The 25,318-nt window shown below is 44.0% G+C and overlaps 1 protein-coding gene across 1 annotated transcript in view; it reads right to left on the bottom strand.

Moving 5' to 3' along the window:
* The window catches only part of AMOT (angiomotin), a 58,516-nt gene extending 33,896 nt beyond the window's left edge, over window positions 1–24,620 (bottom strand). Inside the window, exons 1-6 of the mRNA XM_082609497.1 lie at window positions 24,567–24,620; window positions 21,761–22,694; window positions 15,051–15,552; window positions 9,908–10,052; window positions 8,988–9,080; window positions 6,305–6,450 (exon numbers count right to left, since the gene is read on the bottom strand). Coding sequence (XP_082465623.1) covers window positions 6,305–6,450; window positions 8,988–9,080; window positions 9,908–10,052; window positions 15,051–15,552; window positions 21,761–22,632 — 1,758 coding nt within the window. The 5' untranslated portion in view covers window positions 22,633–22,694; window positions 24,567–24,620. The remainder of the gene's footprint in view (window positions 1–6,304; window positions 6,451–8,987; window positions 9,081–9,907; window positions 10,053–15,050; window positions 15,553–21,760; window positions 22,695–24,566) is intronic.
* Window positions 24,621–25,318: the final 698 nt, after the last annotated feature.

The following is a 25,318-nucleotide window of genomic DNA, read 5'->3' on the forward strand; positions in this document are numbered from 1 at the left end:
TCTTGAGCTCAATCAATCATGTTTTTCCATTGCACTTCTGCAATAATTTGAACCCATTCCCAAGCATTTGGCAGATCTCTTAACCCCCTTCTGACTCAGGAAAATCTGATCCCTGCAAATGAATACCACGTGATGGCATCTCTTCCCTCCTTCCAACAACTGCAGATGTCTTTCAAATTTATTTTTTCAAGGATGGCTATACACAAAATTACCTCTAGGGCCCCTGAAGCTACCCATTTGTATCAGCCATTTGTAAGGAAGTGATTTAATCATCAACCTTCTCCATTTATTCACTGGTGGACAAAGCATAGTATGGGATATTTTGGAATTAAGAGATCTGGGTTTTCTTCTAAATGTATTACTAACTGTATAAACTGTTTGCACTTTAATTTCCTACTCTGCTGAAACTTCCAAGCTTCATAGTGGGGATGTAGTAAGTATTTGGAAATATTTTTGAAAGGTTAAAAATACATGGTAGGAATGAATAGGCAGAACACAAAGGATTTTTAGCACAGTGAAAATATTCTGTATGATACCATAATGATGGATACATATAATCACATACATTTACCAAACCCACAGAATGTATACTACCAAGAGTGAACCCTAATGTACACTACGGACTTCGGGTGATTATGTGTCAATGTAGGTTCACCAGCTGTAACATATGTACCCCTCTGGTGGGGGAAGGTGATAACAGGGGAGGCTGTGCATATGTGGCAGCAATGAGTATATGGGAAAGTCTCTGTACGTATCCCTCAATTTTGCTGTGAACATAAATCTGCCCTAAAAAAGTAAAGTCTTAATAAATTATAAAAAAATATAATATGGATATAGAGGGGGTGGGCTACTATTACTAGGTAGATGAACACCAACATATACACACACTCTGATGACTAAAGGACATTGAGACTAATAATACAGAACTAAGTCCAGTGTCACAGAGGCCATCTTTCATTACGTCTGATTTTCATCTTCCCTTCTATCGCCCAGAACTCCAAACACTCATGGTGTCACAAATGTCACAACTGAAGTGTACTTTCTTTGCTCCTCTCCTTCATACAACTAAGTTATATGTTACTCCATGAGCCTTCAGTGATTTCCATTTGATCTTATTTAGCCTTGCCCAGGAGCCCATGGTTCCAAGTAAGAGTTCCCTCTGAAGCAATTTGGTAACACTACCCTGGTATTAGCAAGTTGCCTGTGTCCACTGCCAAGAAGCTGTGGTCCACTGGTAGATATTAAAAGAATTGAAGAGTAAAAAAAAAAAAAAAAAAAAAAACACGCCTAGAAACTTGCTACCAAGGGAATGGAGTTCATTCTCTTAAGGAGGCTAAAGAAAATACACAAGACTTTCAATTTGGGAATTTCAAAAGCCAAAATCATAGGAAAAGCTGAGAAAATCAAGCTTTGAGAAGTAGCTCCACCTCTGTTGGGGGTGGGGAACATAATTACTTATACTGAGTGGAGCAATACCTACTTCAAAGAAAATATGCTGCCATAAATATGGGAAAAGTCATCCTTAGATGAAATGCCCTTCAAATAAGTCAACAGAACACTCTGGAAGATTCCTGGGTAGATATATATTTTATCTGAATTCCTATCAATACTCTCAATGCACACACAATTCATACCCTCAGATCTTCTATCACATTTATAATCCATTATAACAATTGTATGAGTTTTACCTATACCAACAAAAATCCTACTGTTTGAGGATTATCTTGGATTAGATATATAAATGTCTATGCCTAGGACATCTTCCTCTAATACTGGGAAAGAAGGAGACTAGTTATGGTGCTGTGTGGATAGGTGTGATAGCAGAAAATGATGTATCTCTAAAACCAAAGAGACAAATCAAATAAATGGCAAGAGATCTAGAAATAAGAGAAAATATGAACCATGAAGAATAATGGTGGAAATGAAGTGAAACAATATGAATTTAGTTTTGGAGAATTGAGAGGAGTGGCAAAATGACTCTGGAAAATGCACCGCCACAAAGAGTTTTCACTGCAATGTCTAAATGTCTGCACCAGACATTGCAGTTGAGAAAAGGTTAACACTTGGGTCCTTTTTTCCCCTGAATCTTTGTGGCTGTCAATCTAGCCTAAAGCCAAAGAACAAGGCTCACTGGCTCTTTCTGCCAGCCCTCCCACATTCCGCTCTATCCCTTCCTATGCACTCTGCTCAGTAAGCAGCCCACCCGCAGCATCTTCCCTCTTTGATCTTGCCAGGGCCTTTTTCCCACCATCCCTGAAACAATTACCCAAGCAGTGGCTCGGCTCTGGATCATCATAAGACAGCAGCCGGCCAGAAGCCTGGGCTGCCTTGAGCCTTGAGAGTGGATATGCCAGGCATCTGTCAAAACTCTCCAGTGAGGTCAAATTAGTGGGGGGCAGAGGGAGGTCTCTTTGAATGGGAGAATACCATGGTTGCTGTAGGACACAGAATTCTTTTGACTTGGAGTTTAATGAACCTCCACTTCAACAGGACCTACGTGTCCCGAAAGATAAGGGCAGGGATGGAAAGGCACCATTTACGCCAGCCAGCTGCCTGCTGCATAAGCTGTAGATTGGTGGCAAGACCTGGATTATAGTGAATCACCAAAAAACAGGTCTGCTCTTTAGAGTGCTATCCCCTTCTCAGCAAGATACCATATCCCTCGATGTTAGCAGAGCAGGGTCCGTGAGAGAATCTGTGCTGAACTTGGAAGAGGAAGGAAGTTGTGATTGCAGGAGAAAGTTCTCTGTAAGCCTGAGGCACCATTTCTGTATAGAGCTTAGAGCACAGTGAATGTTGAGTGTCATGGGCAAAAGACTTAATAGGATTAGAAAGATGGAATGGATTTTAGGAAAAGTATCTAAATGAGGACGTTGTAAAGAGAAAGACATAAATATATGCAAGAGTCTTCAGACCATTAAAGTAGTCATAACCGTTCCCTAACCATCTTTTTTTTTATTGAGATATAAGTGACTTGTAACATTACATGAGTTTTGGGTGTACAACATAATGCGTCAATATATGTGTCAAGTGTCAACCTGACCATCTTGTGCAACGCAAAATAGTTAAACCTGAGTGGCCTTGCACTTAGTAGGCTAAGAAAATACTCCCTAGAATAAAGGCTTAATTTGGGAAAGTTCCCCTAATTCTCATTTGCTAAGTAGACTAGAGAGGTTTTCCCTAGAAGAACTTCTAAGGAAAATGCATGGTGCCATTTATAAGCCATAACTAAATTATGTTTCTATGAGACATAGGCAGGCATCTGACATATCCCTCTGCCTTCCAACATGACCTGACTTGAGCCATCTCCAACAGATAGAGGGATATATTTTCTATTTGTGAATACTCTTATTGATTTAGAAATGCTCACTAATTTTGTGAAGGAATCACAATGAAGAAACCTTACTAGATTAGTTCCGGGGCTACCTACTCACCTTAAATACCTCCTAAACGTTCTGTACTTAAAAATTTTACCCCAGGAAAAATGAGACCTAGTGGGGGTTGAGTCACAGCAAAAAAGCAAAACTTCGGTTATCAATTCCTGTCTTTGAAGATAAGGGAAAGGAATGTTTTCCTTTGAATATTATGGAGGAGATAGGACAAATACCACCCAGGAGCAGACTCAGCTCTGATAGGCTACTAAAATGAAAAGGAAAATAGCAATCTGTGGATTTTCCCTGAGATGTGGTTTCAAGCCCCTATATGTGCTAGAGGTGATCTGGCTTGAGAGTCTGGAAGGCATTACATGGCCTCTGCCTCTGATTCCACCGGGTAGAAGCTTGCTCTCCCCATCAAAGGTTCCGCCTCCTTTAGCAACAGCAACTCAGAATTTCCCAACAACTAGACTCCATGCAAAAGAACAGGTTGGATGAGGACTAAAAAATTAACAATAATTGATGAGTTCATGTGAGATGTCTCTGACCACTAGACGCCATCATTCAATCCTAGCCCAATATTTAGAGCTTCTTCTTTAAATTGTAAATCTACATATTTTGGAGCAGGGCCTTGGAAAATGACTAAAAATCTCTGGAACAAATTCCCAGAAAAGCCTCAGAAGTCTGAAGTCAGAAATATATGTCAGGCAACTGTTTCAGTGAGGGCTGCCCGGTGGGAACTACAGATTAAGATCCTCTCCATACAAGTATACTATTTCCATGATTAACAACCAGTTACCACTGAGCCCTCAGACACTGCAAACCAAGATGGTTGCAGAATCTTTGTTTCCATTTATCTCCAACTGGATGGGCACCCTTCCAGGACGGGCAGTAGGGCTGTTTATACACCCCAATCTCAAAGCAGTCCAGACAAGCTTCTCATAGTCTGTTGAAAAACAGGGGTCCAATGGATAAAGCAATTTATTTTCACATTAAAAGATGCAGAGGTTACTAAATCTGAACAGGCGCCCACATTTTCTTTTTGGGAGTGGAACCAAAGGATGATTCAGACGGGGAGACAGGCAGCAGGGTCTAGGGAATGAAGAGTCATGAGATTCCAGTTTTATTCCTGGCTCTGCCCAAGACTTGCCATGTGACCACCAGCAAACTACTTCTCAGCGGGTCTCTCAGTTTTCTCTTCTCTAAAAGAATACAGTCTTATCCCCATCCTGTAATTTACTCTGTCATTTCCTTGCAAGAAGGGAATATATGAGGTATGGCGAAGGGCTGGCTAAAGGGTGTGCTAAGCTCTTAAGAGCTGGACACCAAGCATGTACAAGTATCCCTCATGTTCAATAAAGCAACTTGGCAGTGTTTCTGATCTAGACAACTGATGAAGCAGAACATCAGCCTGACTTTATACAACCTGAAGTTTAACAATTAAGCAACTCAGGTTAAAGGACATCATAGGTTAGATGGCATCACCTACTAGAAAAGCATGAGCCCACAATATAGCTCCAACAAGTGTGTTAACACCCACAAAAGAAATCAAAGGATATCTGTAAGTCAGGAGATCTTTAAGAATTAGACATTCTTACTAAGGGAGAGGAAGCAGGCAATGCATGAAAGTAGGAAAGGTACCTCACCTGCAATAGCCAGAATGCTCAAGGTTTGGTCACTAAACACTTTTTTGTAATCTCAAGTTTATAAAGATTTCAGCTTCTTATAATGGAGACTATTTTTTTTCTTTTAAAACAATTCCAATTTTAGAATAGACAAGTCAGTGAGATGTGAAATTTTCTTTACCAAGTTACATCTTAGCATCATTTTTTGCTGGAATATACCCATTCCCTGAAGTACAAAACATCTAAGACCTAGTAGTATTCCAATACAATGACAACTGACATCCAAGATTAATGAATGACAGGCCAGCAGCAAAGTTCCCTCTATTTCATATAAGCACAGCTTAGTGTTGCAATTGAGTAACATCTACATTGAGAGTAATCAGATACATACTAATCAGATGCTTAGTAGTTTGGGGGCCCTTGCATTTGTCAAGGAAAGTCTCCATCCCTGCACACAAATAACTGAGAACTTCACCCTACCACATACCTACATTCCAGAACCTAGCCAGTAAGAGCCAGGGCAGAGCTCTTGGCCTACCATAAACTGTAAATGGTCCTTGGATCCCATCCTGTGCCAGGCACCCCAAGATTGCTTCTATTCAAAAATCAATCTGCAAAATAAATCCAACAAGAGGCATAGCCCTCAAGATTCATTTTTTTGCCTGAGAGGACCAACTTCCCATTGAGCATGGGGAGACAAGGACCATTCTGATTTCAATATCCTTGCAGTACCTTAAAATATCTGGAATCATTTTCTAGCCCTTCCAAAATAAAGCTTTAAAGCCCTGTAAGAGCAGGACTATACATACATACATACATACATACATACATATATATATATATATATATATATATATATGTATGTGTGTGTGTGTTTGTATATATACATACATACACGTGTACATATACATATGTAAATGTGTATATATATATATATATATATATATATATATATATATATATACATAAAATCTGTCATAGGCTTAATTTAAGGCAGGGCTAGGTACACAGTCAGAACTTAGGGAAGGCGGGTGGTTAGCTTATTATATGAATGAGCAAATGAAAATTTATCCTTGACCTTGGTGACTTTCTATTCTGGAGCAAAAGGAAGGAACCTGAAGAGAAGAAAAAAGAAATCAAAGTCTACTCACATCAGTACAGTTATAACTAGAAGTAGCAGATGGCACCTTCCTGTTGGGGGATGATGTAGCTGCCAGTTTGCCAAAGTGGGGGGCCCCCAGTGCCCTTGGTTTCCCAGCTCTTCTACCCTCAAGCTCATATGCTACCCGAGGAAACTACACATACCTCTTCCTCCAGCTTTACCACCTTGGCCTGGGCGTTGCTCAGGGCCTGGTCTCGGATTTCAATGTGTCGCCTTTGGTCCTCGTTGGTAGAACGGGCAGTGGCCAGCTCCGCTTCCAGTTTCTCCTTCTCCCGCTGGCTCTCCTTATCTATCAGGACATGAAATATCAATACTGCCATTCCAGAGCTAGCTCAAAACCTTACCTGAGCAAAACTGACAATCATACCCATAACTAGACGCTCTAGTGTTCTCACACACAGCCACAAGAACGAGGACACCAAGATCTGGACTCTTATCACTGGCTCTACCACTAACTTGCTGTATAAATTCAGAAGTCACTTAACAATGGTGGTTGTGCAGAAGCAGTGAGAAAGTAGATGTAAAAAGTGTTGTGGAAGGTATTATACAAAGAAGAATATACATACATACACATACACACACACATATGTCAGAAGAACAGGTAGGCTTGTCTCCTCAATTTTATTTCTTCAGTCTTGTCTTGGCCAATGAGCAACTGAGCTTCCACAAATTTTCCCCATTGTTTCCTCATGACAGTATATTAAATTGATATAAAAATGGTATTTCATAAAATGTATAAAACCGCAACTGCCACCCTTTACTCACTAACATGATTTTCTAACTGAGGTCAATCCATGATCACATTGTAGCTACAGATGACCATGACACATGTAGTTATGCCTCATGCCTTTCTAGGTCCCTCCCCTTTTAACTAGGACAGACCTCATACCAGAAACTCAAATGAGAGGTTTTGATTCTCATTGGGAGGTAGAGTGCCCTTCCTCTCAAGACATTGATATATAAGTTTGTAGGAAAGACTTTAATAGGACAGCCTCACCTTCCTTCCCACTCTGACTTTACATATCTATTCAGATGTACCTTGGGAAGAAATAAACATTTGTTGAATACTTATTGCATACCGAGTATTGTACTAACTTAATCCTCAGAACAACCATACACGGCAGGTGTTGTATTATTCTCTTCTCCATCATGCATATGAGAAAACAGAGCCTCTGAGGGCTTGAGTAACTTGAACCAGGTCCCACAATTGGAGAGTAAGTAGTGGAGCCCACACTTAAGGCCAAGTTGTTCTAAGCTTTTTGTACTGTACCACACCGCCTTCTCCTAGGATTGCGTTGGTCTGGCCTCTCTAGGGGGCCTTTTCAAGAGGGCTTTCTTGGCTCCTGACATACTTCCAACCCTGTGGCGCCCTGTTGACACCCAAAGGCAAAAGAAATTAAAGTCATGTCCTCTTCCCTGCCTACTAGGTAGAGTCCACTTTTCCCTTCTAGAGCCATTTGACAGTCTTTCACCCTGCTGTGAATACAATTTGACCTACTAAATTACCACATTTTATAAAACAGCAGCAGAACTCCTAGGACACCTGAAATACCATCTCCATGCAGGGAGGAGTGTGAAGTAGCAGATCCAGGGCCAAGAATCCATACATTTTCTGTTTTGTTTTAAACTGGGAGGCTGCCACCCTCTCCACCAGTGAAGTAGCTTCCAAGATAACTGTGACACTGCAAAAGCAACTTCACAACAATTTACACTAAGCACTGATGACACCAGAAAAACTACATTCCTTTCTCTAAGACATACTGACAGAGGAACAGGAGGCTTAGGGAAATGAGGAAGAAAAAAAAAAAAAAAAAAAACGCTAGTTCTAAAGCCAAAGCACAAGAGAACAACCCAGGAAGGGAGGGAGATGTTGTTAAGTGAAGATCAAACAACTTGTAAAAGCTGACTGGAAGCCGCATGGAATGACTTGAAAGGGTCATGTGGAGGCCCAGCAAAGATGGGGCCTGACAAGTCCCCACCAAGCGCTCCTCCAGCTGGGAACCACACTGGTGGAGGCTAGGAATAGGGGACACCAACTATGGGCATCTGCAGGAATCAGGGTAGATCATCTGTTTCCCCCGAAATTCACTCTCCCTATGGACTCAATCCACTGTGTAGTTTTTATTGCTGGTTTTACTGTGGCAATTGGAAAGAATGAGGCATTGTCTAGCTGGGTGGAGTCCATTAGGGACCCGATAAAGAAGAGGATTAATTCATTGTCAGGGGCCTAGGAGTATTTCCAGACAAAGCAAACACTATTAGGAGGAAGACATAGCTCTGCCCTCCCCCACACTCTCCAACTCCACACCAGAGTCACTAGTTGAGGCCTTAGCAGTGGTCTCCCTCCAGCTACCCTTGCAATCCCCCAACATGGAATGATATGATACAATACAGGGTGTTTAAGGGAGCCCCAGGTACAAGTTGGGTATTCTAAGCACTAATCATCAATCCTGTATGTTAATCCCATCTCTTCCAGAGCCAACACATGGAGCCTTCAATGATAAATCCCTTCAATATTAAGGGACCCCAAGCTTATCAAGGTCCTTTTCAGCTAGCATGACAGAAAGCAGGGATTCCAAGGGGCTCCTCTGTTTCAATACAGAAGGAGTTATGTTGATGTGACTAGATGTTGCAGCAAGCAGCCTTCTTGGCCAGAAGCAAAAGAACACAATCTCCCAACTTCGTGCGTGAACAGGAAAGAGAATCCTTAGATGACATTCACTCTGCCCTGGTTGTTCTAGAAGGCTAAATAGAACTGTGTAACCTTTTCATACACCTCACTCCCACCCACATATTAATACCTGCTGCTGAAGCTTTCAGACTTACTTTTTGCAAAGAGCTGAGAGATGGTTTTTCTGGTATCTTCTGACCCCTCATATTCCTTCTCTGCAAGCTGCTTGTTGGCCGTCTCTAGACGCTCTGTGGAATTTGGAGACAATCAACAGGGCCCTAAGGACAAACTTCCAAGCACATGCTATTTGCCCTCTAAACAGTGATCTTGGGCAAAACAAGCCTGTCTCTTCTTGTTACACAAGAAGGGGTGACACAGATATAGGTTTGCAAATGTGGATCCCAAAACAATACTAGACCATGATGGGGAAGGAGGAGGTGAGTACTTTAATACTTTCACTCCTCACTGACAAAACCTTAGTGCAGATTTCTAAATTCCAACCAAGGAATCCATCCCTGAATATATGATAGCTTTCATTCACCAGGAAAAAAAATCATCAAAGTTATTACAAAATCTTTAAACCTGGAAAGGAACAGAGGTAACACAGACTATGGGGACAGGCCAAGTGGGTCCAGGAGACCCGGGAGGGATACTGTCTGATTCACACATCAGTTCATCCCACTTTGATTAAGAAAGCTTAGGACCAGACACTATTGTAGTCACAAAAACCTAGCCTGGTCTATGCTCTGCAATTTGCTGACTATCCTAGTGGGCTGGACAAGACCTAGAAGCCTCGCCATGTGCTCCTTAGCTTAGCCCTTCCCTTCACCATCCTTTTTTTTTAAATTGAAGTATAGTTGATTCAATGTTGTGTTAATTTCTGCTGCACAGCAAAGTGATTCAGTTATACGTATTTATATATATACATTCTTTTTTCATATTCCTTTCCATTATGGTTTATCACAGGATATTGAATATACTTCTCTATGCTATACAGCAGGACCTTGTTGTTTATAGTAGGACCTTATTGTTCCCTTCACCATCTTGACTGATGCTTCAGAAGTGATTCCCTCACCTCTCAGATCCCTGTTGAAGTCATGCATCCTCCGAATCTCGCCCTCAAGCTTGTTTCTCATGGCTTTCTCCAGGGCCTCTCTTTTGGAGGATGACTTCACAAGGTTCTCATATGCCTCTGAGACACGCTGGATTTCTGTCTCCACCTGAACAACAAAAATGAAAGATAGTGATGATGACAGGAAGTTGATGGGGAAGACGATCTGAAAACATATATGTAAATCCTCAATGACAACTTCTCCCAGGGCTTTACAGGTGGCCAGGAGGCAAGCATAACACAGTCAGATGAGAAAAGTTTCCTGGAAGAATTTCTAAGTTCAACTTTGAGCTCAGTAATTAACTCACCGGGTCACGAGATTTCCTCAGGTTAAAAACAAATACATGTTTCTGCCTTCAGAGAAGGTGGTAGGAGAGGATAAATTTCATAAGTATAGTTATAAATGATTTTCCTTTCCGAATAAGAATTTCTTAATTTTGAAAATATTAATAATGATGTATATAGTTATTGCAGAGCATTCAAAGGGCTTTCATATGTTTATTTCAATCCGGGATGATATTGGCCTACACAAGGGTACCTCTTCTTATTTTAGCAGAGAGGAGACTTCAACGGCCTTTTCTAGAGCAAGTCAGTGGCAGAGGTGAACCCTAAAAACCCGAAGCCTCAGCCTCATGTAGTTAGTTCAGTTCAATTTAACAAACATTTACCAGGGGCCAAGTATTACAAGAACTCTTTAAAGCACTGTAGGGTGTGTACATATGAATGAGGACATTATAACTGCCCTCAAGAAGCTTTCAGTCTAATCAAGTAAAAGAATATAGGGAAAGATACATTATTAAGAAAAGTAGGAGTAAAGTTATAAAGTGTAGGGGAGGAAGAGGTTATTCCTGCTTGGGGGTGAAGTGAGAGGAGAAGAATTTCAGGGAGGAGGTGGCATTTAGAGTCGGATCCTGAAAGCTGGGTCAGATTTCAATGAGCAGAGGTGAGGGGAAGGGTATTCTATTCTGAGTGAACGAATGCATTCCCAGAATGACCAGTAGTCTAGTTTGGCTGGACACTGTGGGGTACACAGGGGGAAGCTGGTGAGATCTGGCTGCAAAGACAGATTGGAGTCAGATCATAAAAGGGCTTTAATGCCAGGCATTTGGACTTTATCCCGTAGTCAGTGGGAAACCAGAACAGATTTTTTAACAGAAACTCAGGATCAGAGTTGTTAACAGAAACTCATGATCAGAGTTGTGTTTTATGACACCCCAGCAAATCTTGTAAAAGGGAAACACACACACACACACACACACACACACACACACACACACACACACAACCTCAAAGAGAAAGGGTCCTGCCCTGAATCAGCCCAAATCAGGAAGAAAATAAGAAATTAGACTCCAGAGTCTTTCTGGAACCAGTAGAGTTTCATTGCACATGTCACAACCACAGAGATATTTGCATATGATTTGTATAAGACAAGTAAACCTCATGGCCTATTAAGCAATTTTCAAATAAAATTTGACTCCTGCAACCATTCTGCATTCCTTCTCAGCTTTCCACTATCCTCCTTAACAAAGCTCAGGGTACTTTATGGGGAGAAATATCAGGTCCCCCGTGGGAGACTCGGAGAAAGGTGGGGTTACCAAACAACTTAGATTCCACCTGTCCCAGCTCCAAATTGATGCCTGAGGCAGGACTGCCTGCAAACAAATGAGGATTACACCACAGAAAAGAGCAGACTTGAGAGTGTTTTTCTCCTTGCAGATGGCACCAAGATAGCAGCACAGAAGGTGAAAACTGGTGAATGGCATTTAGAGACAAGATCTGCAAGGCCTGAGCCTGATAAAGCTTTTGCATGAAATTCAAGTGCTCAGTAGAGAAAATACACATTTCCATTTGAAAGAGCAGGCTTGGTATTGGTCTGCTCTGGGCAGCCTTTAGGGTACAAGGCTTTCCAGTGCCCCACAGAATGCCACACCTGGAAGGCAGTCCCCATTTTTTGTGTTTGTTTGTTTATGGGTTTTGTTTTGTTTTTTTTTTTGCGGTTCGCGGGCCTCTCACTGTGGTGGCCTCTCCCTTTGTGGAGCACAGGCTCCGGACGCGCAGGCTCAGCAGCCATGGCTCACAGGCCCAGCCACTCCGCAGCACGTGGGATTCTCACATCCCCTGCAGTGGAAGGCGGACCCTCAACCACTGTGCCACCAGGGAAGCCCTGTTTATGGTTTTTTTATTGAAGAATATTTGATGTACAATATTATATGTTACAGGTGTACAATATAGTGATTCCCAATTTTTAAAGGTTATACTCTATTTATAGTTACTATAAAATATTGGCTATATTCCCTGTGGTGTACAATATATCCTTGTAGCTTTTTTTAAAATTTATTTATTTATTTTTGGCTGCTTTGGGTCTTCGTTGCTATGTGCGGCCTTCTCTAGTTGTGGTGAGCAGGGGCTACTCTTCTTTGAGGTGCATGGGCTTCTCACTGCGGTGGCTTCTCTTGTTGTAGAGCATGGGCTCTGGGCACGCGGGCTTCAGTAGCTGTGGCTTGCGGGCTCTAGAGCGCAGGCTCAGTAGGTGTGGTACATGGGCTTAGTTGCTCCGCGGCATGTGGGATCTTCCCAGACCAGGGCTTGAACCCGTGTCCCCTAAGGTGGCAGGCAGATTCTTAACCACTGTGCCACCAGGGAAGCCCTGTAGCTTATTTTATACACAATAGTTTGTACCTCCTAATCCCCTACCTCTATTTCTCTGCTCCCCCTTCCCCTCTCCCCACTCTTAACCCTAGTTTGTTCTCTATACCTTTGAGTCTGCTTCTTTTTTGTTATATTCATTAGTTTGTTTTGTTTTTTAGGTTCCACATATAAGTGATAATGTACAGTATTTGTCTTTCTCTGTCTGACTGATTTCACTAAGCATAATGCCCTCCAAGTCCATCCATGTTGCTGCAAATGGCAAAGTTTCATTCTTTTTTATGGCTGAGTAGTATTCCATTGTGTGTGTGTGTGTGTGTGTGTGTGTGTGTGTATACACATACCACATCTTCTTTCTCCATTCATCTGTTGATGGACAGTTAGGTGGCCTCCATATCTTGGCCATTGTAAACAATCTTGCTATGAACATTAGGATGCATGTATCTTTTTGAATTCGTGTTTTTGTTTCTTTCGGATATATACCCAGGAGTGAAGTTACTGGGTCATATGGTAGTTCTAGTTTTAGTTTTTTGAGAAACCTCCATAGTGTTTTCCATGGTAGCGACACCAATTTACATTCCCACCAATAGTGTACAAGGGTTCCCTTTTCTCCTCATCCTCATGGAAGGCTGTCCCTTTACTCAAGCTGTTCAGAGGACTCTTTCAAGATGTTGTACCGATCCTTTCCCTACCCTCTTTGTAGATACTGTTCCCTCCAAAAGGGCAAGTTGTACATCTGTCAACAGGACCTTTCAGGAAGAGAAGTCACAGAAGGGTGTATCCATTGGTTTGGTCTGTGGGCAGGGGAGAGGGAGGATGGTGGTGGGTTTCCAGACTTATTATGTCTACTTATTCCCCTCATGAGCCTCGGGCCTTCTTTTTTCTAGCACCAGCTGATATCTACCTTATTCTCCCCACTTTCCTTGTCCTCTTCTCCACCACCTGTGCCTCTAATGCACTGCAGCACTGGGTCGGCCTTCACTTCTCCCAACACTCAAGCTGTCCCGATTATGCTTGGTTGAGGCATCTTTCCCCATACTGGGGAACAAAACAACAACCCAAATCCTATTCTGCTCCGTTTCCCTGCCACCCTCCCTCCCCCTCAAAAAAAAAATTCATCATCCTCTGGCAAAGAGAGCCTGCAGATCTGGGTCCATCATCCTTTGTTTACTGCATCAAAGATGGGGCCAGGGCCACCGTGAATAGAGAGTTTAGGGAGCGGTGTCAACTGTTAAACCTAATCAGCCAATGGGCCAGTCTGCTTCTAGTGTGTGAGTGTGATTAATTTATTGTACCAATGTGATGGGGGGGCAGGTATGAGAGGAGGGAGAAATTTTTAAATTGTGGGCAAAGCTGGGAAGAAACATTTCTTACCCAACAACCCCCATGCAGACTGGGGAACACGGGGTAGGTGGTAAGCATTTTTTGCTACATAAAAATACTTAGCTGATAGTAAGCCCTCCTCTTCATTAGGACCCAGATCTGGTGTTTACATATTGTCAGCTTCATTCAGGCCCCTGAAATTTCCACTCCTGGGTGTCTCCTAAGGACAGAGTCACTGAACAATACCAGGCAACATTCCTTCCCTCCTCCACCTTCACCCTCACCTCCCTGAACAGTCTGCATTGTCGGGAGATCAAACCACAGGAGCTCCACAATGACAAAAGCTGTAAAGAGGCTGCCAAAGGCATAACCCCATTCACCAACAGCCACTGGAAGCCAAGAGGTAAGGTTCCTAGCTTAGGGCACTCAAGAGCTAAAGTCCCAGCTGCAGTAGACTCAGGAGGGGCCCAGGAAAGAATGTGAACTTGGGACATATACTCCTTTTGCTACTTCCTCAGCCTAGGGCTGTCACCTGTCACCCAGCTGTGGTGCTAAGCCCCTCCTGCCCCCCACACACACAAGAGAAAGAGAGCAGATGTTGAATTTGATCTGCAGGGAAGGACCAAAGCAAGAAGAGGGAAAAGGAAAGGGTGTTGAAAAAGGGTTACTGTGAGAACTGCCACTCGGAAAAGTACTCTAAGCCCTTTCCAGAACAAGGCAGGGCAGGATCTAACGTCAGTGGTGAGATTTTTCTGGGAACTATGGGTTTATATTTAACATTCAAAATCAGTATTTGGGAAAATATAATCAAAAGGAAAAGTCTTTATGCTGGCAGGTCCTTCACCTACACAGACCTCTCCAGTGTTCTTGACTTTCTGAAGCAGTTTCTCTGCCTTTCGTATTTCTCAAACACTCAATTAAGCTTTCTTGAGGGCTATGGTGTCTGCGAAAAGTTACTTCTGCTAGAAAGACAGGCAGAAGGCTTTTCCAAAGTTTGCTCCATCTATAACCTTGAAATATAAGAATCCTGAAGACACACCCATAAGTCATGCAGGGACCCACAAGTGGAGACTTTTACATCAATATTAAACCAATAAGATTTCAAAAAGACTCAAATATCCCCATAGTGGGGCCTCACCTTCTGCAGTCTCGCCACCTTCTCGTAGCATCCTTCCAACTCCTGCCGCAAGTTCCGGTTCTCATCTGAGAGAATCTCAACCATCTGCTGGGCTCTGGAAACAATGGCAAAAGGGTCGGCTGGCATTGGCTGATATGAAGCAGACGACTGCTGGGCCCGAGGCATAGCTGAATAGGCTTCTCCTGGCTGCTGCTGTGGCTGCTGCTGCTGGTGATGGTGGTGATGGTGTGGCGGCGGCGGCTGCGGCTGACTCAGGCCAGGCTGGGGGAGACGGTAATGATCCCCCTGGTGAGCCTGGTTAGCAAGGAAATGCTGCTGCGGCCTAGGCAGGTGAGCTGAGTGGTCTCCTTGGTTTGGGACCAAGGGGTGTTGGGCAGGAGATAATCTAGTGGATGGTGGAGACTGCAGCAAGGGTAAGGAACCCCCAGACGTGAGGGAAGAAGTAGGACTGTGAGGCTGAGAGTTCCGGGCTGACAACGGCAATGAGATGTCCTGCGCTGGCCTGGAAAACATGGAGGGTGTGCTCAGGTTAAGCTCCCTCTAAAGGCACTGGGGAGAGGGGCACAAGAAAGGGAGACGAGGAGGCTCCCAGGGCCCCCAGGCAGCTGAGAAATGAGGAGCAGGAAGGGTTAGACTACGGGGTCCTGTGAATACCTGACCGACAGAGGTGTGATCCCATGCAGGATGGAACCAGATGATCTCAAGGGTTGCTTTGTGAAAATCTAAGTGATGCATCCTTGTACACTGGTTATTCAAGGGGAAGCATTTTAAATTCGTCTTCAATCCTCAGGATTTTAAACAAACCCTTTGCTGGCATTCTATATGTGGCCCGGCACACAGAGTCACAGTTAGAAAGTTCGTTCCACTTGCGCAGAAGGAAATGGCAAACCGTCGCCAAATCAACCCTTCATCGTGTTATCTGCAACTCTCTTGGATAATTCATATAGTCACAAAAAATGACTTGAGGATATATAGATACTTATTACATTAGAGACACCAAATAATTATTGTTGATTACAGTTAATAATTGAATGATGCCTTTTAGCAGCAATAATCCCAAGATTTGGAGGGGATTACAGGCAACACTACCATACTATTTTTGACTTAACTGAATCACAAAATGTTAAGGACTGGAAAGGCCTTAAAGAAATCCTTTAGTTCAACTCTGTCATTGGACAGAGGGGGAAACTGAGGTACAGAGAGGGGAAGTGATCTGCCAAATATATTACAGAGTGAGTTAGTGGCAGTTCCAGGGTAGAACCTCAGTCCCATTTTCTGGTTCTTTCCACTACTATAATGCAATGATTTCCACTGATGTTCAGATCCCCAGCCTATTGCTTATAGAAAGTTCTAGAAAGAGAACTTTGGTACGTGGTTTAATGTGACTCTTCCATTTTTGTACCTAATACTGGACTATCAGCCATTAAGGGAAACAAGCAGAGTATGCAGATGGATCACTTCTACCATCACCACGACCAGGAAGAATATGTCGGTATACACTGAAAGCAAAAAACTTGTTCACCCCCCAGCCCATGCCCAGCTACCCTCATATACTCCCACATCCTGTGGATGCCTGTCCTACAGTTGATATTTCTCAATCCAGGGAAGACAGATGGCTAAGAGCACAGGATTTGGATCCCAACAGAGTTTGGAGACTTTTCCTACTGCTTACTAGCTGTGTAACCTTGCTCAAGTTACTTCATCTGCATGAACCTATTTTGTTCCCGAGGTCACAAATGAATTACAAAAATACTGGACTCTTCTCAGTTTTGAGCTCCATAGGAATTACAAAGAGTCTCATATCTACCTCCCAATGAGAATGGTTGACCCTGTTAGTGATTTTACTTATGGGATATCCACTTAATCTTTGCACTAAATTGCATAAAATTTGTGGTGAAACTGGGACGAATCACCAGGAGCAATTAACTTTTAACAGGCATTCCACATGCTAAAGCACATCCCTCCCACACATACTCCAGTTGTCATTACTGTTCATTTATCTCTCCCTACAAGAGATCCTCACTATGAGGGATTTTTACAGCTACAAAACCATTCCAAACACTTGCTCACAGATATCCAATAACCCAGATGTTCGCCGGAGCCCTCAAACCTGCTCAAGCCGAAGGTTGTCTCTCAGCCCCATCAATGCGTCTGGTGTACCCACATTCTTCCAATTTCACACATCTGTCACTATAAATAATTGTTGAATATTGAAGAGGGAAAAGTTTTTGTAGACAGAAGAATTTACATGGTTTTTATGATTACAACTGGAAAGTTGCTACCATACCTAACCGTTATGTCGAAGAGCTCAAAGCACTCATTCAATCAAAAGCCTGGGAGCTGTTTATAAACTTATTTGGGGGAGAGTCTTTCTGCATTTTTCATGCTGTGGATCTTCAGTTTCCTCAGAGGTAAAATGGACTATGTGCTCTCCTTCCACTTCTAGTAAGAGCTATTATAATTTATATATATCCCTAGAGTTAAAGCATGATGTCCTGGGATTTGCTGGGGCTTTTGTATATCTTGCGCAGAAAAGAGGGGCTTAAATTTCATGTTCTTCAATCCAGCTTTCAAACTTTAAGGGGTAAATGACCATATTAACCTTCAGCCTCAGCGCCACGAGTTGGAAACCCAAGGCCCGGGAGGTGTTCTCTTTTAAAGACTGAATGCCCAGTTGTGAACTGGACCTCCTTCCCACAGCTCCCCTGGGTCCCATCAGCAACCCAGACCTCTCTCTCAAACAGACCGGCCACTGGCCTCCCTCCTGCCCTGGCCTCCCTCCTGAAAGGCCCCTCCATGCCCTGGACAGAACATGGCCTCCCAGGGGCCTCGGGAAAGGAGAGACCACAAGGTCTCTGGGAGGAGGTCTCCAGAGTAGGATAAGCCCAGGGTGGCAGTGGCCCCAGCCGCGACTCTGGGCTCTGCCTAAAGATAAGTGGAGAAAAGGCAGCTGCCCCTTGGCTTCCCCAGGCTGGAAAAAGGAGCAGATTTCAGTGCACCGTGATGTTGGGAAAACCAACGCAGTCCGTCCCTGGCAGGTTTGCAAACACGAAGCAAGGTTTGGGCAGTCGCAAAAGGAGAAAAAGCCCTCCAGCCAACGAACTCCATCTGGACTCCGGCATCCGCCCACCATGAAAAAGTAGGACAGTATTAACACTCCTGTGAATTTCCCCCTGAGAGAAGGGGACTGAGGAATGACGGGAATGGGAGCGAGCTGGGGGAATGTCAGAGAAAGCGAAACTACACTCAAGATTAAAAAATAATCAGAGTAATAGTAATAATAAAGGTGGCAGCTGGGTGAGCGGCACACTCCCCAGGTCTTTCCACTGCACAGCAGCAGGAATCTCTCCCCACTGACACATTAACCAAGAACAACAAGCCGCCTGTACACAACACAATCACATGATCCCATGGACGCCCTGACCTGCCTCCCTGCCCCTTCCCTCCCTTCATCCTTCTCCTTCCTAAGACAACCTGGGCCCCAGGTGCTCTGCGGAAAAGGAGACCTGACATACACGCAGGACAGAGGCCAGTGACCAAAATCAGCATCTCCTCAAAGCCGGGGGAAATCCCTCGCAGAGACAGCTTGTGAGGACACAAAGGGAAAGCAAAAGCAGATCCATTGAGCTGACACAGCAACTTCCACCCTGCCACCTCTCTGACTGGAGCCCCTGCCCTTCCGAGACACACAGCCCCCCCCCACACACCCCCAACGCACACTATACACTCCTGGCCTACACGTGTGCAAGCCCGCACATGCACACTCTCACCAGAGCAGGTGCCAACAGCCTGGAACCCAATTTATTCTCCCCACAGAAACTGTGCCTTTCCCAGGCTCTGTGATGGTTACTCTCTGAATCCTGGAGAGGGCTGCAAATTCCTGATTGTTTCTCTTGCACAACCAGCTCCGCTCTGAACTACAGAGTTAGGTCACCCTTAGATTCCACTAAAAAAGGATTTCAAGAAACCTCAGATCTGGGCACGATTTCAACAATTGAAAGGAGGTGGCTGCTTTACAAACAGAAAGGATTTAATTTTTAAAAGCAGTTGATAAATGTATAAACCCCGGATGCAGAAAAGGCTCAGCACTTAGAAAGACAAAGATTCAGAAAAGTTTTAATTCTTCAGATGGCTTGGCCTTGTTTCCCATCTGGAGTTCTGGGCATTCAGGATATTTATTTTTTAAGTGGGGAGGAGGGCATAGGGAAGATGAAGTAATAAAAAAGACTGTTTATAACGTTTTGTTCATTTTAACAGCAAATCTCTAGCATTTCACCGCACCTCTAAAGGCCAACAAAGGTTTTTTGAACAATTTGTTCAAAGAGCTTACTCTGAATCTTGATCTGTAATCTGTGGATTAAGAACTAAGGATTTTGTCTTCTAATCGTTTGGTGCTAGCGGCAGTTACTTGGAAAGGTACTCACAAACTGTCCAGCTAGTTGGTTAAAGGAAATAAAGGAGGAAAAATGTGCCACCACCTAAAAGTGGTATACTTACGGAAAGCAATTCAAGGACCTCCCCTTGCCAGTAATTTGTCAATAGGTGCCACGCCCTCACCCCAGGCTCTGCAAAAATTTTATTGCCAGAGTTTGTCTGCTGAAGACCCAAAGCTCACAAAGAGCATCTTCTGGTTAGGATTGTCTTAGGCTTGATTATTCTTTGAGCATATCAAGCACCCTATTCCTCTCCCATAGAGGAAAAAATAAAAACTGTTCCAGCAAACCTGTGTATTAAAATACCACTCAAGAGAGGGTGATCAGCTTGGAATCTACTGCTTTGGGGAATAGAGCGAGAGAGCCACAGATAACATAGGAGGGAGGAGAAAATACAAATACCTTTCGGTTAAATATATGCAGCTAAGTTTCTCTGGTGGTTTAATCAGTATGGGGAGGAAAAAAGAATCTCTCTTTGGGCTCCTTAATATTTTTTTAGGCAGATCAAAGGGCTTTTCTATCTAGCTTCAAACACTGTGGGAGTCATTTCAGATCACAAACAATGCTGGTGAATGAGTTCTGAAAATAGCTTTCCTGGGAAGGCGGGCCATGTGTTGAGCGGGGCTTGGATTCTGCTCCACACCCCAGCCAACACACTCCCCTCCCACAAGGCAATACACTTACAGCCCACTCACATATAGGAGGGAGTGCCACACACTCTTCCATGCTGATAAGAAGAGCAAAATAAAACCCCCCAGCTTCACTGCCATGTTGCTGGTTTGGATGGGTTTCCATTAAGCTAAGCAGTCCAATGGACCAACCCCTCCCTGGGTCTTCCGTTTCGTTGGGCAGATGGGAATTGGGTTCTTGCTCATTTAAACCGGAAGGGCCCTGTCCATTACCCCATTTCCTGTTTCAAGACACTTATCAGACATTAGGCTCCTGCCCTTTGAATGCTGCACAGAGGAGGTTGAAAAAGGTTAGGAAATCAGCCTGGGTTAAGGAATTAAAAAAATCCTAAACTGGCAAAGTTAGAGGTGGAGCCTAAAGTGAAGTAATTGCCTCTGGCTAAAACACAGGACCTAGAGGTGAAAAAAATGAAATATCAGGAAATGCCAGGTGCATTCTCTTACCTTTACCCTACTCCACCCCCTGACTGCCTTCTTTCTTGAGTCACCCACTATACTTCAAGCCAAGAGACTCTTTCCCAAATGAGTAAGAGGGGACAGGAGGCAAAAAGTTAGGCATCAAAGAGATCACAGGCCTCGTCTAGGGGCTGCCTATGGAAAAAAGCCACCCATAACCACCCATGGTAACAAGGCAGGAATACCACACATAACTGACATCATTTTTGCCCAAGGTTGAAACCTTCCCTCTGTCCCATATGCTGAAATACTCCTGAGTGGAGACATGGCCCCAACAGGAACAACAGGAACAATGAACAGAATCATAGAATCCTAAGGTCTGGTTGATACAGCAGTGAGTCAATAGGTCCCTGAATAATTCAGAAGTACATTTAGGAATTAATGAATATACAAAACAGTCCTCCTGAACTAACGGCAAGTTGTACAGAAGCCATGGGAATATTTTTCCTTCTGCATTTTAGCATCTATATGATATGAGGTGAATTTGACTTAGATGTTTAAAAATGTCACCGGCAGCTAACAAACTCTCTACAGAAGAAAGATGAAGCAGTCCAGACTTCATGAACTGCAAGGAAGTACAAGGCAAGTCACATTCTGAACCTGCACATATATAGTTCTCCCAACAATAATATCTGGAGGTTTGTTTAGTGTCTGAGAAAATCATACAAATTCTGCAGAAAGATTTGTTTGCAAAAATTAGTGAAGAGAGCTTTGTGGAGGAGAATAAATGAAAGTGATAGGATATTCCAGACTCAAGCGCAAGATAATTTACTTCCCCTCAAAGAAGGGCTTAATAACTCACAAGAAGAGGAACACTGACTCTTCCTTCAATATCTGAGGAGACCGGACAGCAAAAAGCTGCTGAAATCAAGACTTGTGCTCCTGTTCAGCCACTAGGCAGCTGGGGCCATGCTCAACCTATACAGTCAAGGGTATGTTAATACAGGGCTAGTGACGGCTGAAGAGGCTAGAAATTCAGGTTGGCAGGAAATTTGCTAAGCCAGGGGCCAGCCATGCACTGCAGAGTTTGTTATACCAAACACCTGCCCATTCCTTCCCTTAAGACTCCCAACACACAGCAGAAGCTGGTTGGGGATGAGGTCAGGGAATGACAGAAAGGGAACTCTCTTACCTGGCTGCTCCATACTCAGGGGGATGCTGATACCTCATCAGTTGCCCCTCTGTTCTCCCTGGCTGGTTCAGACGATGCTCACTATAGAAGTGCCCTGGCTCTTGGGGCTTGCACACTACAGATTGGGGTGGCATGCCCTTGAAGGGATACTCTGGTGGGGGGCCTCGGTGTTCCATGCCCTTCAGGCTATGCTGGCTGGGAGGTGGCCCTTGGGCCTTGTAGAATTCACTGGAACTTGTGGGATTCTTGTAGAGGTCATTGGGTTGTGGTGGGGAGAGGGGAGCGCTGGTAACAGGCGGATGGGCCTTAACTCCACTGGTGGCCAGTGACATCTGCATTAGTCGTTCACTCAAGGAGCGAACATGTCCTTGCTTAAGGTCTCTGAGTCCTTCATCCTGATGCATTTTTCCAGGATTGAGCCGCTGAACTGATGGGCGTCCCTCAGTCCTCATCTTCTGGTTGGTCACTCCCGTGACATAGAAGGCAGCTCCGACACTGGCATGCTGTTGGCCCCGAAAGTACTGGGACTGGACCTTGGCTTCCTCATAGGTCGGGAGTTCTTCGTTATTCTGCATTCGAGGGGAAAGCTGCTTCTCCATGATGAGGTTTTCTGACTGGATTTCCTGCCCCTGGGGTTCTTGTCGAGCAGCATGAGCCACAAGCTGTTGGTGGTGGTCTTGGGGACTCAACACATCATTCTGAGGGCCTGGGTTCCCACTGCCACTGGGGAAAGGAGGGCCGTTCCCTGTGGCTTGCTGGTGTATGGCAAGCAGGTTGCGATTCTCATTAGGATTGCCATAGCGGAGCTGCTCTTGTAGCAGACGCTGCAATACTGTGGTTCCTCCACTTGGCTGTTCTTCAGAATTTCTCATCTCTATTGCTGGTGGTGCCTTGTGAAGAGAGAGAGAAATTGGGCACCTGGGCTGCCCTTGACCTGGGAAGGGGAAACAGGAAGCTTAACATCCAGGTGATGGATAAATCAGTCCTCTAAAGGGGAAGAAAATGAGTATTTGGGGGTGAGGATTCCACTGCAGAGACAAAGTAGAGAACTGAATCTAGAATTAATCAGTTAATTGTTGGGTGGCTTCTGGCTCTAACATTGACATGATGAGGAACTTGGAGGCATAAGAGCCCTCTGTTTCCTCTTTTACTTTTAGCCTGGGTTAAGTATTCAATCTTGACTTAACTCCTAAAAGCACTGGGGAAACGTGAAGCAGCCAAGTAGGGTGATCAGAGAGGGCAATTTTCCTAGGTCCTTACAAAGTTCATCTCTCTGTATTGTACTGAAATGAAAAATCCAACTCTTATGGTTGTGGCAGCGGGGGAAGGACCGTGAGGGAAATTACCCCATAGGCAGGATCTGTAAAGCTGTTCAGCATGTGGAGGGAGCTACAAAATGCCAAATAATAACTCAAATAAATAAAAAGTGAAGAGAGCTTGGCTTGCACCAGATAGAAATGATCTCTGCTTGATGCAAATCTTTTTCTCTGATCTCATAAAACTCTGAAACATATCTTTTTTTTTAAATCCTTTTTGTATTGTCCATTTTGGATACTCCTTGGCTTAGTAAGAGAAGGGCTTGGGAGAATTGTTATTGACAAAGTTTCTCTTTCAGCCATCCAGAAATAGTCATTGAGATTTTGTTGTTGTTGTTGGGTAGGAGGAGCTTAAAGGGGAAGCCCTCTTTATTTGAAGTGTACCACTGACAGCATTTAGAAATCTAAAAACTAAAAGGTCATCCTTCTGGAAAGGGTATGATTACCATATCCCTTCCCCCACCCCAATTCTTCTTAGGGAAATAATATGGGTTGAGTGAAATGGATATCAGTAGTAGAGACAACTTAAGACTCAAATTCTAATCATGCTATGGGTTTACAGGTTAACCTAAGCAATTGATTCCTCTTTTCTTGGCTTCTGTTTTCCCACCTGAAAAATGGTAGTGGGTGACCTCTCTCTCTCTCTGCACAGCATAGTCTATGCAAATTCATTAGAGGCTCATAAAATCTTTGGACAGAATCTGTCTGTCATGTTAAGTCCTGCAATTCAATACTAATATTCAGTAGTGAAACTTTCACTTCAAGGATCTTAAGTAGTGCTGGAGAATGGACATGATGTCACACAAAAGGTCACAATTAGGTCAACCTAACCAGCCTCGGGTTCCTAGATGAGAACTTTGGAGTCCTGGCTCCCAGGCCCTGACTTCTATGATTTGAAATAATCTCCGGTCTCTCTGGAAACATGACCCCCTTTCCTTTAGTCTTGCAGGGAGTGACCCAGAAGATGCGTGTGGTAGATGGAAAAAGGTCATCCCCCCTCCTTTTGCACTTCTTGCATGATTACTGCTACCTGGTTTCTAATTGTTCTATTGAGCAGTTTCACCCCACAGTTAACCTTCCAAAGGCCCCTTTTAAATCCCATTCATCATATTTTGGGGGGAAGTATGCACCAAGGGGCTGAGCAACCTGCCCTTAAGTCCACTTTCCCTCTCTCACAGTGACCCTCTGGGACTCCTGTACTTAAACTGTCAGATTGCGATTTTCTGTTAGGCTGACAGGTATAACATATAAATTTCTGCTGGTGCCTGAAACTGGAAAGATGACTAGAAAACTACTTCTCTTCTCTCCAAAAAATAGAAATGGGAGCATGTATGGTTCAAACAAAAATCACTTAGAAACCCTTCCTGAAAGGCAGGGAAATGCAGACTCTGAAGAGCGCGCCACCCCCTCCCACCCCACACCCGCCCCGCCCTGCACACACCCGGGCTCACACGCACACACCGGCACCCACTCACACCGATGGTCCATACCTATTTCTGCTTTCTTTTAGGCTTAAAGCCTTGCTCAGGATAGGGAATTCTTGCTTATGAGCAGCTCCAGAAACCGCAACGGCAGATTCCCTCTCCCCTAACACTCAGGTTCAGGGTAAGCGCCGCCAAGAGTCCAACCACTGGTCACTCTGAAATGGTCAGGAGGGGGAGGGAGGGAGAAATAAAAACGTCGTTTCTATTTTGCCACCAATGGCCAACAGTTAACCAAACCAGTCCTTCCAAGGGGATGACTTTACCTCCCGTGTGCTTGCCTTTTATGTGAGTGGCAGAGTCCATTTCCACAAGAACAAAAAGAAACCTCACTCTCCAGCGGCTGTGTTCAGGGGGTCGTCCAGTCTCCAGGGGATGGAAATGTTCAGGATTGCTCTGCTCTAGCCTCACAGCCCCCAGGAGCAGCTGCTTCCATTCTGACTTGGAATGGTAGGTGACGACAAAAGCTATAACCACTGTCACCTTTTGGGTGCAACATTTAAACTGCTATCAGTAGCAGGAAAGGTGAGTGAAGCTCACTGGCCCACATCCCAGAAGGGAAGGCAGTCATCAAAAGGTAGATTTTAGACAAAAAAAAGGACACTCAGTGAAGCTCCTGATTTAACTGCTACAGCCTCAGAGGGGCAGAAGAAAACCCAAGCTTCTTTTCAACCAAGTCATTAAGTACTTCTTGCATCCTGGCTATTCCACACATTTGCCAGCCTTGTGCTAAACACAATGAGGGTTACAAAGGATGCACA

This window comes from Mesoplodon mirus, assembly GCF_964341445.2.
Source record: "Mesoplodon mirus genome assembly, chromosome: X".
Classification (NCBI taxonomy): Eukaryota; Metazoa; Chordata; class Mammalia; order Artiodactyla; family Ziphiidae; genus Mesoplodon; species Mesoplodon mirus.